This window comes from Mytilus edulis, chromosome 7 (assembly GCF_963676685.1).
Source record: "Mytilus edulis chromosome 7, xbMytEdul2.2, whole genome shotgun sequence".
Lineage (NCBI taxonomy): Eukaryota > Metazoa > Mollusca > Bivalvia > Mytilida > Mytilidae > Mytilus > Mytilus edulis.
In genome coordinates this window covers 5,929,046-5,949,742 of record NC_092350.1, presented here as the reverse complement: position 1 = coordinate 5,949,742, position 20,697 = coordinate 5,929,046, and the positions used below count along the sequence as shown (strand labels likewise).

At 35.0% G+C, this 20,697-nt stretch overlaps 1 protein-coding gene across 1 annotated transcript; it reads left to right on the top strand.

Moving 5' to 3' along the window:
* Positions 1-1,348: 1,348 nt before the first annotated feature.
* LOC139529797 (uncharacterized) lies at positions 1,349-18,788 on the top strand. The gene is made up of 2 exons (XM_071325697.1): positions 1,349-1,464; positions 13,057-18,788. Exon 2 carries the CDS (start codon positions 13,094-13,096, stop codon positions 18,503-18,505), a length of 5,412 nt encoding a protein of 1,803 aa, XP_071181798.1. The 5' UTR covers positions 1,349-1,464; positions 13,057-13,093; the 3' UTR covers positions 18,506-18,788.
* The last annotated feature ends 1,909 nt before the right edge of the window (positions 18,789-20,697 follow it).

Below are 20,697 nucleotides of genomic sequence, written 5' to 3'. Positions count from 1 at the left end.
CTTAACCAATGTCATCGCTTGGAATCCATCTATTAACTTATGTCATCTTTTGGAATCCGTCACTAAACAAATGTCATCCCTAGTAATTCGTAACTAAATCAATGTCATAACTTGGAAACACTTAACAAATGTCACCAATTGGAATTCGTCACTAAACCAATGTCGTCCATGTGAATCCGTCACTAAACAAATGTCAAACCTAGAATCCGTGACTAAACCAATGTCATCCTTAATCAATGGCAACAACTAATAAACCGATGTCACCACTTAATTAATGCCCTCTTGTGGCAACAGTCACTGAACCAAATAAATGTCATCCCTTGGAATCCGTCACTGAACCAAATAAATGTCATCCCTGGAATCCGTCACTAAACAAATGTCATCCATTAGAATCGTCACTTAACAAATGTCATCCTTGGAATCCGTCACTTAACCAATATCATCCCTTGGAATCCGTCATTAAACAAATGTCATCCCTTGGTATCCGCCATTTAAAAATGTCATCCGTTGGAAACCGTCACTTAACTACTGTCATTCCTTGGAATCCGTCACTAAATACATGTCATCTCTGGGAATCCGTCACTTTACCAATTTCATCCCAGGTATCCATCACTAAACTTATGTCATCTCTGGAAATCCGTCACTTTAACAATGTCATCCATTGGAATCCGTCACTTAACCAATGTCAACCCTTGGAATCCGTCACTAAACAAATGTCATCCCTTGGAATTCGTCACAAAATCAATGTCATATTCATTTAATAGAATGTTCTTTTGTAACATCAGTCATATTGAACCAACACTGTCACTTTTATCCAATGTAATATATTTGGCATCATTTTAATTGGACCAGTCACGACTCAGCCAGATCCATTGTCGTCGCTCCGCATCAGTCACTAAAGCAAAGCCCTCACTTGGAATAAGCCACTGACCAAACGTTTCAATTGGTATGATTTCAGTTGGAACCCAAAACATAATAAGTCATGATAAAAAAAAACAAAAAAAAAACTACTCAGCTCTCGTCATGCTCGTCTCAGATTTAGAATGACTTTTTGTCTAGTCCATATTTATAGACAACCATATATACATACAACTGACCCCGTTAGTCACAGATGGTCAGATACATTAAATCAACAAACCAATTACATGATGGATCCATATGACTCATTGCCCCTCGATTCCCTCTAAAACTGCCATATGAGCCAAAACCAATACAATAGTGTAATACACGAATAAAAACGAATTATATTTAAATTCATACTTATATTTAACTCTAATCTCAAAGCTAATATGTCTGAAGTTCACATCTATAAAAAGATATAGACATTCTATTACATAATTCTATAAATAACATTGAAAATTTCCATCAACCATACTATCGAAAATGAAAGTAAAATTTAATTTTTTGGAAATTCTCAACAGTGTAACTACAAATTTTGACAGATTGAAAACTGCCTTAAGCTTGGTAAGTATTTTTTTAGGATGATACGAAAATTAATTTTTACAAGTAATTAATTACTTAGATATACGAAGATGTGTAATATGATTGCAAATGAGACAGTCTTCTCCATCTGAATCACAATTTGTAAAAGTAAACCATTATAGGTCAAAGTACGGTCTTCAACACAGACCCCTGGCTGACACCGAACAGCTAATAAGTAAACTCGACCTATTAAGGGCCCCACAATTCACTAGTGTTCTGGTGATGTTGAAAACGGGAAAACAAAAGATCTAAGGGGACGACCATTTGATATTCTGGGAGGGGGGGGGGGGGGGGGGGGGTCAGGAGGATTTTGAAAATAGATAACTCAGCCATGATAATCACAAAAATAAATGGTTTGTTCTGTAGTACTTTGAAAATAAATTACCTGACTGGCAATGTATTGAAAATAAATAACTCAGCAGGTCTAATTGAAAACTTGTATGAGATGGCACCAGATTCCTCGTAAATTCATCTTTTCCCCCAAAAAAAAATCGCGAAACACTTCCCAATTTTTTTTAATAACAAAAGTATAAATATTATTTAAATATACTTGATATGTCTGAAAATTGGTTTTATTTAACTTGAGGTATCTTGTCTCAGGAAACCTTACCTCACTTTTATTTTAACATATTTTAAATGCTTCATGTAGGAAATTTCAAAACTAAACGCTTGTCTCCATATCAAGTTGTGTTCGCAGCGAGTGCCTTGCAAGAAGTAAATTCTGTTTTCCCTCAGACGAAGCCCTGATTTTTCGGGATCAATATTTCTTATTTATTTGTCTTTTGTTCATTGATTGCCCTTCTGTATTCTGTTAGTGTTGCATTCCTTTTGTAATCTAGTAATTGTGTTATGTACTTGATCATGAGTTTAAAAAAAAACCAGCAGCCACAGACTTAACTATGTGAATTCCATTTTTACTGTATCATGCACATTGGTCTTTTGATGTTGTCCCTAGAAACTTAAGTCTTGCACTGAATTTATACATTTTGCTTTGAGACCAAAATATTGTAAAAAAATTATTAATACAGAACTTGCATTTTCAGATTATGAAAGGGTCTTCGGAACACTCAGAAAAAAAAATTTGCCTAGCTCCGCTCGGCGAAATAGATTTGTCAATACGTTTAAAAGAGGCGTTACAACCAGACTTTAATACTATGTATGTATGTATGCAATACATGCATATGCAGTTGGGAATATAAAAGATTCATTTCTGCAGAGGATGATGATTAATTCTGATTAAAGTACATAATGACTTGACTATACATGTATTATTTATAATAAACAAATCATTTAAAAATTGTATGTTTTCGAATATCATAAATATAGTTGTGAAAATGAATAATCAGTCCTTTGCTTTAATGAAAATGAAAAATCTTGCTTCAATAGTGCAGAAAAAATCTGTCCTCTTAGTTTACAAAAATAAATAACCGATCAAAAACAAATCCTCCTGCCCCCCCCCCCCCCCCCCCCCCCCCGAATATCAAATGGTCATTCCCTAATCTAAATAAAATACATGAACTACGAGAAATGTGAAGCACCACAACAACAAACGACAACTACTGAACATCAGATTTGTTCATTTATCCTTTTTAATACTTAATAATATTTTGTGATGGACAAGCTTCGCTAAATTGGTTAGTGAATAAGCAATTAAAATGTTTGATTTTTTCAACGAAGAGGGAAAAAAAGGAAAATAAAAATACACGATGCTTTGACAAAAACAAATGACACTGAAAGGTATACAAAAGTATACAAGACACTACAAAGAAAAATAAGGAATGGCTTAGCCACACGAACTCCATCTTAAACTGGATGGGGCCGGGGAAGATCTGGGTATATTCATTCATTTCCGTACATCCCACATTCATTCATTTCCGTCCATCCCACATTCATTCATTTCCGTCCATCCCACATTGATACATTTCCGTCCACCCCACATTCATTCATTTCCGTCCATCTCACCATTGATACATTTCCGTCCATCCCACATTTATTCATTTCCGTCCATCCCACATTGATACATTTCCGTCCATCCCACAAACATTCATTTCCGTCAATCCCACATTCATTCATTTCCGTCCATCCCACATTGATACATTTCCGTCCATCCCACATTCATTCATTTCCGTCCATCCCACATTGATACATTCATTTCCGTCCATCCCACATTGATACATTCATTTCCGTCCATCCAACATTGATACATTTCCGTCCATCCCACATTCATTCATTTCCGTCCACCTCACATTGATACATTGCCGTCTATCCCACATTGATACATTCATGCATTCATTTACGTCCATCCAACATTGATACATTTCCGTCCATCCCACATTCATTCATTTCCGTCCATCCCACATTGATACATTTCCGTCCATCCCACATTCATTTATTTCCGTCCATCCCACATTGATACATTTCCGTCCATCCCACATACATTCATTTCCGTCCATCCCACATTCATTCATTTCCGTCCATCCCACATTGATACATTTACGTTCATCCCACATTGATACATTTACGTTCATCCCACATTGATTACAATACCGTCCATCCCACATTCATTCATTTCCGTCCACTCCACATTGATACATTTCCGCCCATCCCACATCCATTCATTTCCGTCCATTCCTCAGTCATACATTTCCGTCCATCCCACATTTATTCATTTCCGTCCATTCCACATTGATACATTTCCGTCCATCCCACATTGATACATTTCCGTCCATCCCACATTGATACATTTCCATCCATCCAACATTCATTCATTTCCGTCCCTCCCACATTGATACATTTACGTTTATCCGACATTATATTATCAATGGACGTTCATTCATGACGCATATTTCTCATTTCCTTTCATTTATTTACAAGTATCCCTAAGCCCCTTTCATTCGTTGACGTGCATCCCACATCTCCTTTAATTATTAACTTACATCTAACATCTCCTTTCTTTCACATATCACATTTCATTAATTAAAATACATTCCCACATATCCCTTTATTCATTGACACACATTCTCTATTCTCCTTTAATTCATTGACACACATTCTATATTCTCCATTTATTCATTGACACACATTCTATATTCTCCGTTTATTCATTGACACACATTCTATATTCTCCTTTCATTCATTGACACACATTCTATATTCTCCATTTATTCATTGAAACACATTCAATATAATTCTCCTTTAATTTATTGACACACATACGGCCTTCAACAATGAGAGAAATCCATACTGGACAGCCTTCTAAAAAAAGGTCTCGATATTTATCATAAAATATTCCAAATCACTTTTTCGAACAATAAATTGTAACACAGAAGATCATAGAAAGTTCTATCATCTTGATTTTAATAAATTACTAGTAGCTATGGTTTACGGTATGCATGTCGAAAAAAAACCTTGACAATAATTAAATTTGTAGGTAAAAAGACAATAGTTGCAATCAAAAGCTGATTTATGATCAAGCGTTAAATTTTATTATCACACTGTATTACTTAATGTGTATTTTTTTTAAATGATTTGTTGTTATTGACCTATTTGTCATAGTTTGCAATAAAAAAGAGAAAAAAACAAAGCATACAAAATGCAATAAAACTGTAAGACTATATTTATTTAAGATAGATTTATAACAATGTTCGACTTAAGTAAATCATCACCATATATATCGATAAACTAAATAATGTAACTAAGATGATAAAGGTCCAAATACCCAACCATAAATTGTCCACCTATTTGAGACTTTATACATATCTCCAACTTTGTGAGTGTTCAATCCTATCTTAACGTGACAGAGAGGTGTAATAGTATAACATTAGAAAAAACTGTAAAAACAAAAATGCTCTTGACACCCAAGGTCAGGACTGAGAATAAACAAACCAATTAAGTACCGATCTAAGAGTAGTCGCTGTTGTTGTAGGCTAATATCAACAACAACAAAAAGATAAAACAACTTTTTCCTGGTTGAATAGAATAGCAATTAGTACACATAAATTACATAAATTTTATAAGGAAAAGTCAGATTTTTGTATGTATGTGAAGTTAGCAGCCGGTTCGTTATTCGATATTCGATATTCAATATCCAACCGGATGCTAGCAGTCGGTTGGATATTCAAAATTTTGTTGAAAATCATAAATAAAAGAAATACTTGATAACATTAAAACATGATTTTCATAGTTAAGAGGACTGATAAGATACGTAGGAAATCGTAAAATGACCTCTTCAAGCTGTTGTAAATTTTCGTTGTCCTCGAATATAAACCCTTTTCTAAGTTGCATATTTGTCTTTATTTGATATAGATTGTTATCAATAAAAATACTTCAAAGATTTACTTTTATACATGATATTCCTTAAAACAAAAAGAAGAACCGCTAACTGTAGAAAACATTAAGAAATATAAATAGAAATATTTATGGAAAGCCCAAAAAAGAAAAATATAGTGAAAACCTACCTGAGACCGCTCAAATGAGGGTGAGAATCCCCTGGTCTTTCAATGTCCATAAAATTTAATCGAATTATAGACACTGTATATATAAAGGTTGTGTTAGAAGGATTTTCCGGAATATTGTCATATTCGAAATCTATGGAGGGCTTACATTGTCACTTTTCAGCTAAAAATTATCAAAATTTTAGGACAAAGGGCACAGGGCAATGGTGATAGCCCCCTGATCTCTCAATCTGTCTAATATTAAGCAGACATTTATACAACAGGTAGATACAAACGTGACCAAAAGGAAATTGGTTACACTTCTTGTCTTGTATGTTTACGGAGCGCCCAAAGTGCCAGTTGGATATTCAAAATATATAGTGAAAACCTACATGAGACCACTTAAATGAGGGTGAGACCCCCCTGGTCTTTCAATGTCCATAAAATTTAATCGAATCATAGACACTGTATATATAAAGGTTGTGTTAGAAGGATTTTCCGGAATATTGTCATATTCGAAATCTATGGAGGGCTTACATTGTCACTTTTCAGCTAAAAATTATCAAAATTTTAGGACAAAGGGCACAGGGCAATGGTGATAGCCCCCTGATCTCTCAATCTGTCTAATATTAAGCAGACATTTATTCAACAGGTAGATACAAACGTGACCAAAAGGAAATTGGTTACACTTCCTGTCTTGTATGTTTACGAGCGCCCAAAGTGCCAGTTGGATATTCAAAATATATAGTGAAAACCTACATGAGACCGCTTAAATGAGGGTGAGACCCCCCTGGTCTTTCAATGTCCATAAAATTTAATCGAATCATAGACACTGTATATATAAAGGTTGTGTTAGAAGGATTTTCCGGAATATTGTCATATTCGAAATCTATGGAGGGCTTAGATTGTCACTTTTCAGCTAAAAATTATCAAAATTTTAGGACAAAGGGCACAGGGCAATGGTGATAGCCCCCTGATCTCTCAATCTGTCTAATATTAAGCAGACATTTATTCAACACGGATATACAAACGTGACCAAAAGGAAATTGGTTACACTTCCTGTCTTGTATGTTTACAAAGTGCCCAAAGTGCCAGTTGGATATTCAAAATATATAGTGAAAACCTACCTGAGACCACTTAAATGAGGTTGAGACCCCCCTGGTCTTTCAATGACTATAAAAGTCAGCCAAATCATTGACTCTGTATATATGAAGGTTGTATTAGATGGATTTTTCCGGAATATTGTCATATTCGAAATCTATGGAGGGCTTACATTGTCACTTTTCAGCTAAAAAATATCAAAATTTTAGGACAAAGGGCTTAGGGCAATGGTGAGAGCTCCCTGGTCTCTCAATCTTTCTAATATTAAGCAGACAGGTAGATACAAATGTGACTGAAAGGAATTTGGGTGCACTTCCTTTCTTTCATGTTAACGGAGCGCCTAAAGTGCCAGCTGGATATTCAAAATATACAGCGAAAACCTACCTGAGACCGCTTAAATGAGGGTGAGACCCCCCTTGTCTTTCAATGTCCACAAAACTTATCTAAATCATAGACTCTGTATATATGAAGGTTGTACCAGCAGGATTGCCCAGAATAATCTCATATTCGATATCTATGGAGGGCTTATATTGTCACTTTTCAGCTAAAAATTTTCAAAATTTTAGGACAAAGGGCACAGGGCAATGGTGAGAGCCCCTAATCGCTCAATCTTTTCTTATATTATGCAGACATTTAGTCAATAGGTAGATACAAACGTGACTAAAAGGAATTGGGGTAGACTTCCTGACGTTATTCTCAAAAATCAGAGTCAATGATTTGCTTGACTTTTATAGTCATTGAAAGACCAGGGGGGTCTCAACCTCATTTAAGCGGTCTCGGGTCGATTTTTGATATAAAATTTGAATATCCAACTGGCACTTTGGGCGTACCGTAAACATAGAAGACAGGAAGTGTACCCAAGTTCCTTTTAGTCGCGTTTGTATCTACCTATTGACTAAATGTCTGTAAAATATTAGAAAGATTGAGAGATCAGGGGGCTGTCACCATAACCCTGTGCCCTTTGTCCTAAAAATTTGACATTTTTTGACTGAAAAGTGACAATCTTAGCCCTCCGTAGATATTGAAGATGACGTTATTCTCAAAAATCCATCTAATACAACCTTCATATATACAGAGTCAATGATTTGCTTGACTTTTATAGTCATTGAAAGACCAGGGGGGTCTCAACCTCATTTAAGCGGTCTCAGGTAGGTGTTTACTATATATTTCTTTTTTGGGCGTTCCATAAATATGTCTATTTATAATTCTTAATGTTTTCTAGAGTAAGCGGTTTTTCTTATTGTTTTAAGAATTATCCTGTATAAAAGTAAATTTAGCAGTTTTTTTATTGACACCAATTTATATTATATAAAGACAAATTTACAACTTAGAAAAGGGTTTATATTCGAGGACAACGAGAACTTACAACAGCTTGAAGAGGTCATTTTGATAAGTTCCTACGTATCTTATCAGTCATCTTAACTATGAAAATCATGTTTTTAATGTTATCAAGTATTTCTTTCTTTTTATGATTTTCAACAAAATTTTGAATATCCAACCGACTGCTAGCAGCCGGTTGGATATTGAATATCGAATATCGAATAACGAACCGGCTGCTAACTTCACATACATAAAAAAAAAACACCTTTTTATACGACCGCAAAATTTGAAAATTTTTTCGTCGTATATTGCTATCACGTTGGCGTCGTCGTCGTCGTCGTCGTCGTCGTCGTCGTCGTCCGAATACTTTTAGTTTTCGCACTCTAACTTGAGTAAAAGTGAATGGAAATCTATGAAATTTTAACACAAGGTTTATGACCACAAAAGGAAGGTTGGTATTGATTTTATGAGTTTTGGTCCCAACATTTTAGGAATTAGGGGCCAAAAAGGGCCCAAATAAGCATTTTTTTGGTTTTCGCACTATAACTTTAGTTTAAGTTTATAGAAATCTATGAAATTTTGACACAAGGTTTATGACCACAAAAGAACGGTTGGGATTGATTTTGGGAGTTTTGGTTTCAACAGTTTAGGAATTAGGGGCCGAAAAGGTCCAAAATAAGCATTATTCTTGGTTTTCGCACCAAAACTTAGTATAAGTAAATAGAAATCTATGAAATTTAAATACAAGGTTAATGTCCATAAAAGGAAGGTTGGGATTGATTTTGGGAGTCTTGGTCCCAACAGTTTAGGAATAAGGGGCCCAAAGGGTCCAAAGTTAAACTTTGTTTGATTTCATCAAAAATTGAATAATTGGGGTTCTTTGATATGCTGAATCTAACTGTGTATGTAGATTCTTTATTTTTGGTCCCGTTTTCAAATTGGTCTACATTAAGGCCCAAAGGGTCCAAAATTAAACTTAGTTTGATTTTAACAAAAATTGAATCCTAGGGGTTCTTTGATATGCTGAATCTAAAAATGTACTTAGATTTTTAGTTATTGGCCCAGTTTTCAAGTTGGTCCTAATCGGGGTCCAAAATTAAACTTTGTTTGATTTCATCAAAAATTGAATAATTTGGGTTCTTTGATATGCTGAATCTAACTGTGTATGTAGATTCTTTTTTTTTGGTCCCGTTTTCAAATTGGTCTACATATAAGTCCAAAGGGTCCAAATTAAACTAAGTTTTATTTTAACAAAAATTGAATTCTTGGGCTTCTTTGATATGCTGAATCTAAACATGTTCTTAGATTTTTGATTATGGGCCCAGTTTTCAAGTTGGTCCAAATCAGAATCCAAAATTATTATACTAAGTATTTTGCAATAGCAAGAAATTTTCAATTGCACAGTATTCAGCAATAGCAAGAAACTTCCATTGCACAGTATTGTGCAATAGTGAGGAATTTTCAATTGCACAGTATTGCGCAATATCAAGAAATATCTAATTGCACAATATTGTGCAATAGCAAGAAATTTTCAATTGGAGTTATCTTTCTTTGTCCAGAATAATAGTTGAATCAACTTAAATCATTGTGTTATACAATATACAATGTATATTCACTTTTACTACCAACTGATAAATTAAAACAATCTTTACCATTCAGTGATAACAAGCACTTTTTTTACATTTTGATATTTTATGCTGTATTTCAATGAGTAGTTATTATTGCAAACTCCATTAGAAATTTGAATTGAGATCAGTTTTGGAATAAGGGAAAGGGGGGTGTGAAAAAAAAATTGGAGGGGGGGGGGGTCAATTTTTCTCATTTTAGATTTGATAAATAAAAAGAAAATTTCTTCAAACATTTTTTTGAGAGAATTAATATTCAACAGCAAAGTGAATTGCTCAAAGGCAAAACAAAAATTTTAAGTTCATTAGACCACATTCATTCTGTGTCAGAAACCTATGCTGTGTCAACTATTTAATCACAATCCAAATTTAGAGCTGAATCCAGCTTGAATGTTGTGTCCATACTTGCCCCAACCGTTCAGGGTTCAACCTCTGCGGTCGTATAAAGCTGCGCCCTGCGGAGCATCTGGTTGAAATTGGCCCTTCTGTGAAAAAACATCCGGACAAATTGGCCCTACCTCAAATTTAATAAAGTTAAAGAAAGTTCAACATAAACCCTGAACACAAAAAAGATTAATTGATAGTTCGAATTCCACAGAACAACAATATTTATGGCAAATAAAACCAGTCTTCCATCAATATGACCATTAATGTTGTACAAGATCGTCACATGTTAAGAACGCTAGGTTCATCTTAAGTACATCAACACTAAACAGGCGGTGTTTACTCCACAACATTAATTCCGAGAACAGTCAGACTTGTAAATCAATGAAAATTTAAGACATGACAAGACCTATAGATGTATATGATATTAACATACATTTTCTGCTTCAGAAAATTGTTCTCAGTTTGAATAACTAGTAGCTGTCTAACAAGAACAGTTCCTCTATTGTGATTGTTTAAGTATGAACATAAAAATGAAATGTATACCTTATAATGTTTATCAGCAAAAAAATCAAAAACAAATTAAAAACTAAACAAGAACGTGTCCAAAGTTCACGGATGCCCCGTCCGCACTATCATTTTCTATGTTTAGTGGACCGTGAAAATGGGAGAAAATCTCATTAGAATAAGAAAGATCATATCATAGGGAACATCTGTACTAATTTCAAGTTGATCAGACTTCAACCTCATCACAAACTACCTCGGACAAAAACTTTAACCTAAATCTGGACAGACAGACGGAAGAACGAACGAACAGACGGACGGACGAACGAACGAACGGACGAACAGACGGACGGACGAACGAACGACCGAACAGACGGACGAATGGACACACAGACCAGAAACTATAATGCCCCAAAATGGGGCATAAAAAAGAAAGAAAAGAAAACATGATTAGTTCTGAACTAGCTTTCAGTTGTGTCGTTTTGTCTTTATTCTTTTGATATTTGCCTTTTAATGCGTTATGTCGATAGTTATCAAAGGTACAAGGCTTATAATTGCCAGACGCGAGTTTCGTCTGCACAAGACTCAACAGTGATGTTCATATAAAAAAGTTAGAAAGCCAAACAAGTATAAAGTTGAAGAGATTTGCCAGAGTTTGGCCAAATACGGCTAAGGTAATCTATGCCTGGGATAAAAAATTCTTAGTATTTCGAATAATTCAAACTTTTGTAAACAGTAAATTTATAAAATCGATCTTGTTATTGGAGCTTTTGTTAAATGGTTTTTTTACGATTTGTTTAATGTTGTGCTATTGTTACGACAAAGTCAAAGATTAGGAAAAGATATGAGATCTCGTTAAAATATTTGACACCGTCACATTCTGTATGTACATTATATCTGCCTGTCCGGCGCCTGTCATTCACTGGTTTTAAATGATTGCCGTCAATCATGTTTGTTTGCCAAACATTATTCCGTTGGTCTTCCTGTCTAAATAGTTTTGAATTTGTCTATCGTCGCTTGGGATGTGTGTTATTCTCCAACGATTATGCAAAAAAAGTTTACTATGCATATTACGAGATTGACTAGATAAGCTGTGAATGCATTTTACAGTGAAGTTCCGTACTAAATGGATAAAAACATTAATATAAAACAATGCTTTTGACGAGATTTCTAAATATGAATAGGAAGATGTGGTATACGTGCCCATCAGACAAGTCTCTATCCAAGTCGTAATGTATAAAACGTTAACAATGATAGGTCAGCCGTCAAAACGGAGCCCTTGTCCACACCGAACATCTACATGTAGCTAAAAAGGGCCCCAACATGACTAGTGGAAAACAATTTAAACAGGAAAACTAACGGTCAAACATGTTTTAAAAACTAGACAAAACATATATGTAGATGGCATTGTTATAATTCTTCCAATATTATGAAGACCCTGAACATAAAGCATAAAAGATTTATTTAAAGTCGGTTATACATATAACAATACAACATAAGCTCTGAACATACATATATCTCCTTATGTTTTACTATTTGGCTGAACACACGCCGAAAGTCTACTGGATCACGTTTGATCTTATCTTAAAATTTACGAAGACGTGGTGTGATTGCCAATAGAGACAAATTACACAGAGAATAACAACCAAATATCACCGTACGGCCTTCAACAATGAGCAAAACCATACCGCATAGTCATCCATAAAAGGCCCCGAAATGACAAATGTAAAACAATTGAAACGAGAAAACTTACGACTTAATTTATATACAGGAAAAAAGGAACAAAAATAAATATGTAACACAGCAACAAACGAAAATTCCTGAATTACAGGCTCCTGGTTAGGGACAGGCACATTTATACAGAATGTGGAGGACTTAAACATGTAAGCGGGATCCCAACCCTCCCCTAACCTCACCTGGGACAGTGGTTTAACAGTATCACAAAACAAAATCTAACAAAAACACAGAGTGGACATGGCCAACAACAAAAGACAATAAGTACAGATCTGAAAGAAAGCCAATAACAACTACTAGTAAAAAAATAAACTATGAATCTAAGACCAAATTATTATTTCTGGTAGAATATTGCATTAATGTTGTAACCGGAAACATTCATTATTCTGTGACGGGAAACTGCCTAATTACCAAGTTCAATGTATGAATAAATGAATACAAATTGCTTGACCAACATTTTTAATTTTTTGCAGATTGAAGTTTACAGAAAGACAGTTTTAACTTCTAACAATGGATAACAGACGTAAAGAAAACCAAGAAAAATCGACAAGTCATAATGAGGTTAAAAATAAACAATGGGGTCGTGGATGCAAAGGATTTAGTAGAATGGAAGATAAGGAAAGCAAAGAGCAATCAGCAAGTCATTATAGTGGGAGAAGAGATCAACCTTGGAATCGTGGATACAAAGGCTTTAGTAGAAAGGAGAACATGGAAAGCAAAGAACAACATGAAAGTCAATATAGTGGGAACAGAGATCACCATTGGGATCGTGGATGCAAAGGCTTTGGTAGAACGGATGACCAAAGAGATCATGGATACAGTAACAGAAATAGCAATGGCAACAACTCTAGTAAGAAATATCAAAACAGGAGTCATAATGACCATTCAGACAGGAAATACAACGACAGAGGGAAAGGAACACAACATGGAAAATTTAAATCCAGCTTTGGTGAAGGTGCTCGGAAAATGGCACGACGTGAGGTGCATGAACAAAAGTCAGAGTCGAAGATGAAAGGGCAAAACTTGTATCTTACAATTAACAATTTTAAAGGAAGTGAAGATGATTTAAAAAAGTTGTTAGAGAAAATTACAAGCCGACAATTTCCAATAAGTGATATCAGATATGAAGGTCAAGCTGTACTGTGTACTGCAGAAATGTTTAGCGCACGTCAGGTTAAAGATGTATTAAACGAACTTGTATTCCATAACAGAAAATCAGACGTTAAAGTTATTGCAAGACAAGAACAATTGGGACGTCAGATTCCCATACATACATTGATATTAGAATGCAATGAAAAGTTGACTAGAGAGGCTAGTGACTTCATATCTGAACACAAACTTCAGATGGAGAAAATTCAAGAAAGAATAGACCAAAATGGAAGAGAAGAGAATGAATTAACGGAGAACTTTGAACTAAAAGAAGAAATTAAAGCACTTAAGTCCAAACTACAAGAGATGAATTTGCAGAAAACAGAATTCCAAGGATTCTTGAAATGTACCATTGACAAGTTAGAGAAGGTCAGAGAATCTAGGAAGGTTGAATTAGAACTTAAAGCCGTCTACCTGGGATTTCAAATCGAATGCACACGACTAAAGCATGCTCTACCAATATACGCCCGACGATCAGATATTGTTTCAATGATTAAAGATAATCAAGTGTCAGTTTTGTTAGGAGAAACAGGATCGGGAAAGAGTACACAAATAGCTCAGTATATGTATCAGACTGGAATGGCAAATATAGGGTTGATAGTGTGTACTCAACCACGTAAGATTGCAGCTATTAGTCTTGCAACACACGTGGCACGTGAAATGGGAACATCAGTTGGACAACTAGTTGGATACAAAGTAGGTATGCAAATTAAACAGACACGTAATACGAAGATTATTTATATGACGGATCATATGCTGTTAAACGAATGTCTAAGAGATAAGAATTTCTCTGCCTATGCATGTATCATTGTAGACGAGGCCCATGAAAGGAGCATTTATACTGACCTCCTTTTGGGTATGATAAAAAAGAGCACAAAGACAAGACGCGATCTTAGAGTAGTGGTAACCTCTGCAACTATAGATCCTGCAGTGTTTGTGAGTTACTTCGGAACCTGTCCAGTACTATCGGTATCTGGTCGAATGTTTCCAGTTGATGTTGTGTGGACAGAAGATGAATCATCTTTTGAAAATCACGAACAAGCAGCATTAGACAAAACTATTGAAGTTCATCATAATGAAGAACAAGGGGACATTCTTACATTTCTAACTTCCCCATTGGAAGTGGAAAGATGCTGTGTTGCTTTAGAAAATGCATTAGATTCGGATACAGACTTTATTTGTTTACCCCTCCATGGACGTTTACAAGCAAATGAACAACAGAAGGTATTTGACCCATCTCCAAAAGGTAAAAGGAAGATTGTGTTTGCCACGAACAGTGCAGAAACATCCATAACTATTCCAGGAATAAAGTATGTCATAGATACAGGTGTTGCTAAGGAAATGCAGTTTGATCCAAATCGAAACATAAACATGCTTCTTGTTAAAACAATAACACAGAGTTCAGCAGATCAAAGAAAGGGGCGTGCTGGTAGAACTGATGCCGGGAAATGTTTTAGGTTGTACTCATCAGAAACGTATGATAAAATGGAACGTAATTCTCGACCGGAAATACTCCGAGTTCATTTAGGACATGCACTTCTTAAACTTATGGAGCTTGGTGTTGTTCCTTTAGAGTTTGATTTCGTACAAAGTCCATCACGTGAACTATTGGATGCTGCATTAGAAACACTAGAATCGGTAGGTGCCGTAGTTGACAGGAAGATAACAGAACTAGGAAAATGGATTGCAAAGTTGCCAATTGATCCAAAATTCGGTAAATTCATTCATGACGCAATTAAAGATGGAATAGTTATAGAAGCTATTATTCTTTCTGCTTGCTGTACAGCAGGAGGTTCTATATTTTATCGATCTGGAACAGACGAAGAAAAAAGTTTAGCGGACAAACGGAAAATAAGATTTTGTCATGAAGGAGGGGATCTCATGACAATGATGAATGTGTTCAGAGAATGGCATGAACAACCAGAAAAAATGAAGGGTGTCTGGTGTATTGATAATTCTATAAACGGAAAGGCCATTCGCGGAGTACGCGATACAGTTAATGAGGTTTTAAATGTTTTGAGAAGGGATCAAGGAACGAAGCATAAATTTCAACTAAAATCACCAGCAGATGTTGATACTAAATTGTTGTTTAAAACTTTCAGTCGAAATCTCTGTCATTTTCTTGGACACGATAAAGCAGGATATCTGGTTGTAAATAAATATCAACATGTGAAAGTGTTTCCTGGGTCATCATTGAAATCATTGGGACTGCTGCCAGATTGGATTGTTATAGAACAAGTTTTGAAAACATCAAATGACTTTGCCATTAATATAACTATCGTACCTGACGAATGGATTCATGAGGCGATGAAGGAAAGAATGATGCAGCTAGACTTAGACAGCTTGAAGGAACGAAGAGTCGAACAAGTTGCAGTATTCAATGTTGGCGAACAAGTATTTAGAGAGTTTGTTGGAGTCAAATATGCAAAAAAGCGAGAATTGGAAAATCAAATCAAGGAAAGTGGCAAAGAGATATTAGTTTTTCTTGATACATCAAAACAACTAGGGGAGATAAGTCTATATTCGCACGATAGAAAACATGCTATAGAATTTGAAACCATCATCAAAGACAGGTTGGAACATCTGCGAAAACAATTCAAGTACGAAAAAAGTGAACAATTTTTGTCTTCTGCACAGATTGGGGTTCGAGTAGTTATTGAAACTGGTATGGATATAGTGGATGTCTTAATGGCAGATGAATATACGACTTTATTCATTACAGGAATACCAAAGTTTATCGAGGAAAAGTCAGAGGAAGATATGATAAAAACTTTTGAAAAATTTGGCAAAATCGTTAAGGTAGAAAAATTTAGAAAAAGCAGAAATAAAAATAATTGGGGTAGAATAACATTTGAGAATAAGGAATGTGCTAAACAAGCTGTGGTAGAAATGAAGGAATCCCTAAACATAGGAGCAAGACCAAATACCGGTTTTCAGAGCGCAAACATTCGTGGATTTCGCACTATGCTACAATGGTGCAGACGACCTTCAAAAGGTTTTGGATTTGTAAAGTTTAAAGATCCAACAAATGCCACAATAGCAGTACTCACACCTATACATGTTGGTGGTTCAGTTGTCAAAATACAGTATAGCAAAAATGGAAGCGATGAACTTCACGTCAGCAATCTTAATCGTCTGGTCAATGAGGATGTTCTGCGTCATGGTTTTATGGATGCCTTAGATCTTGATATGGGTGACATTGAACGCGTGCAAATCATTAGAGAAAAGATGAATACATCGAAAGACATATTAGACACTTTCCGACAGCGACTTCGTAGAAAAGTGGAAAAGTATGTACATGAAGGCACTTATGAACTTGATATGAGACCACCTAAGGACTCTGACTTCAATTTTAGGGCCTTTGTCTCCTTTTCAAAACCAGAGGAAGGTATTGCTGCATGCGCAGGTATAAATCATAGTTTTGTTATGAGTGACCAAGTCGTCACAATGGAAGTCGACATGAAAACGTCCATTATGATTCAGAAGCTTGTCTACAATAAGTACAATGAAACTGTTGATTCCCTAGTAGAAACCTTACAAAGAACTGAGTCAGTAAATATTCAACAGAAAGAGTTACGAAACGGCAACATTATCATTAATTTACATTCTGATAGTGTGGAATCTATAATGAAAGTCAAGAGTGATATTCTGGGTATTATAAAAGGGAGAGTTCTAGATGTTGAAACGCATACAAATATAAACAGACTGTTCACCTGGGATGGTAAAGAATGGTTGAAGACCGTGATGGAAAAGACTGACACAACTATAGTTGCAGATGAAAGGATTTTGTCCGTGTCCATTCACGGAGAAAAAGAAAATCAAAAGAGTGCTATCGATATGATGGAAGTTTATTTACAGAAATTAAAGACCAGCAAGTGTAAAACTTTATCGTTGAAAGGAGATGATAAGCCTCCTGGATTAATGAAAGAGTTAATGCTGCGCTATGAATTCGACTTTAAAAAGCTGGTGCAGGAGTCGGGACTACAATGCATCGAACTTAATCATCGATTGCATCTGATAACACTGATTGGAGAAGACCGTTCAATAGAAGATGCCGGTGTAATCATAAATAGTGTTATAGAATCGATGATCAAAAATCGTAAGGAATGCAAATTACAGCGAACACAAACACGTGATTGTGTTGTATGCTTTTGTCCAATAGAAGAAGGAGAAATATACAGACTGGAAGTTTGTGGTCATCCATATTGCAAAGACTGTGTCGAGCTTCAGTTTATATTAAGCGTGAGGAATAATACATTTCCGCTTTCGTGCAGTGGTGAAGGATGTACCGAATTATTAGCCTGGAAAGATATCTCTAATTTGTCTTTAAAGACTGTAGTACCAGTAAACGAAGTAGTAAGGAAAGCTACCAGCTCATTTGTATCGAAGCGCATGAAGGATTACAAATATTGTCCAACCCCAGACTGTCCTCTTATTTACCGCGTGACAGACAAGGAATGTCTCTTTTGCTGCACAGAATGCGAGATTCGTATCTGTACAGCATGTCATAATCAGTTTCACGACGGCCTTACGTGTGCAATGGTCGAGAGTATGAAGAAAGATGATGGGGGTTTGAACCTCTGGATGATGCAAAACATTGGAAGAGCAAAGTATTGTCCAAGCTGTTCGACTCCCATTGAGAAAATTGATGGATGCAACTACTTGGTTTGTGCCGGATGCAATTCACACATCTGCTGGGCTTGTTCTGCCTACTTTGGTTCGGATACAGAATGCTATGGGCATATGGACAGAGAACATGGCAGTTTTGTTTAAAGTAATACTATTTATAATTCAGAATTGTTTGGGCATGATAAAAGAATGCAAGGCAATTTGTTTAGAAAAAACTATAATTGATAATTGATAATTGATAATTCAGAACGCTTTTGAAATATGGATAAAGAGAATATTGTAGAAACCACGATATCGTCTGTTTAAGATAAGATTAGAATTGTAGCCTTGGTATCCACTGTTGATTTATTTGTATTATAATGCTTACATAATTTGAAGTGGAATATGATGTCTTTGTCTTAATTAGTTATAATGTAGAGTTATAAAATATATTACTGAGTTTCATTTGGACAAACATTTTATACATCTATTTCGTTTTATCCATGATCTAACTGTACATCAACAAGTTAAGTAATCAATTTTAAAAAGGTGATTTTATATGACTGCAAAAGACACAACTATTCACAAAAGAACAAACAATAATCATGATGATGTTAAGAACTATATAAGTCATCGCACGACCTTCAACAATGACAAAAAGTTACCACTTATGTGTTAAAACTTATGTGTGAAACGGACAGATTTGAGCTCAATATATAACACAAAAAACAGTTATGACAAATGATTATAAGCAAAACCCGTCTAATCAGCTATAATCACTAGACAAAAGTAGCTACGGTAACTGTTTATCTTAAGGGCATACGATACAGTTACAGGGGAGGTTATGACGTTGCTAACGTAAAATGTTATTTTCGCGAAGTCAAACTGTGACATCGGGAAAAGATGCATTTTTCGACTGATTTTTATCATTCAAACTGATTTAATTTGAAAATGAGTGCATGGACCCCTATTTTTTAAAACGACATTTTGTTTCATTTTGCAGGGAGATTATGTGGACCAAATTTTATAAAACTGTAAATAGTGCATTTTTTTTTAATTTTGATAAATATACAGCAAAAAATGTCGTTTTTTTCTCAATTCGTGACCATTTGATAAATATGAGTTATTTCTGAATAAAAAAATGCATAAATGTTTAGGATACTTATAAAATACAGAAATTACAAATTATCTAACAAAAAACAATTAGTGTTTATCTTTTAAAACAACAAAATTATGTCTTTCTTTCGAAAGGTAAACTACGGCCACAAATCCGAATTTTGAGCAAATATACAAAATTTCGACCTCATTTAACTCAAAAAGTAGCACATGAAGGTATTTTTTATTACATATTTGACTTAATCAGGCAAAAAATAGCCTATATGGAAATTTTCATCGCACTGTAAATACGGGATCAAAATTGTATCGTATGCCCTTAATCGTCGAGCTATCATTGTATCAAAGTACAGCTATAGTTATTCACCGAAGGTCTTTCAGTTTTGAGCGATAATTGAAACAATGAAGCATAATATTTCTTCCAAAATTACTAAACTACAAGCTGGGATTCGAACCCGAGACGCCTGTCACTGTTATCTGCCAACTAAAACAAACGAATACTCCACTTATGGGAAGCGGGTATATTTCTTCTTGATTATGAGTAGCACCGATAACATTCAAACACTTCACATTTTTCTCAACAACGATGATTTATTACGCACATTTTTTTGGTTTAACCACCTATCAGAATTTTGCATTCTTTTTTTCCGAATATGGCTTATCAATGCATACCTTTTATCCACGACTGAAAATAAAGAATCAAGCGACACACTTTATTTTATTTAATAGGTTAAGTTTTTAATGTGTTCTATTTAACAATGAAGTTCAATTGGGTTGAAGACTAAAATTGTTTTTGATTAAACAAACTTTCTTTTGAAATACGAGTGAAATCTGAGATTATGAAATATGAGATGCCAATGACTTAATTATCCGTCAGAGACCAGATAACGTAGATGTAGGCAACTACTAGGCTTTCAACAATGATCAACACCAAGAAAAGGCTTCGACATGGCAAGTTTTGGAAAAATTGAAAAAATCCTCAACTATTCCCGCCCATCCGCCAGTCGGCCAATCAGCACCATCATTTGGCACTTCATGAAACTCGGTCAATGATATACGAACTTTATAAATGAATAAATATTTTATTGCAGAAGCAAAAATAAAGCTATAGCACAATAAAACAATATATAATGTCAATAATGACAGTAAACAGAGAACAAAACAATAAAGTCAACTGTTATGCGATTATATTAACGTTTTAAAACTACATCGTTTTTATATGCCATTTACTTTTTAATGATACT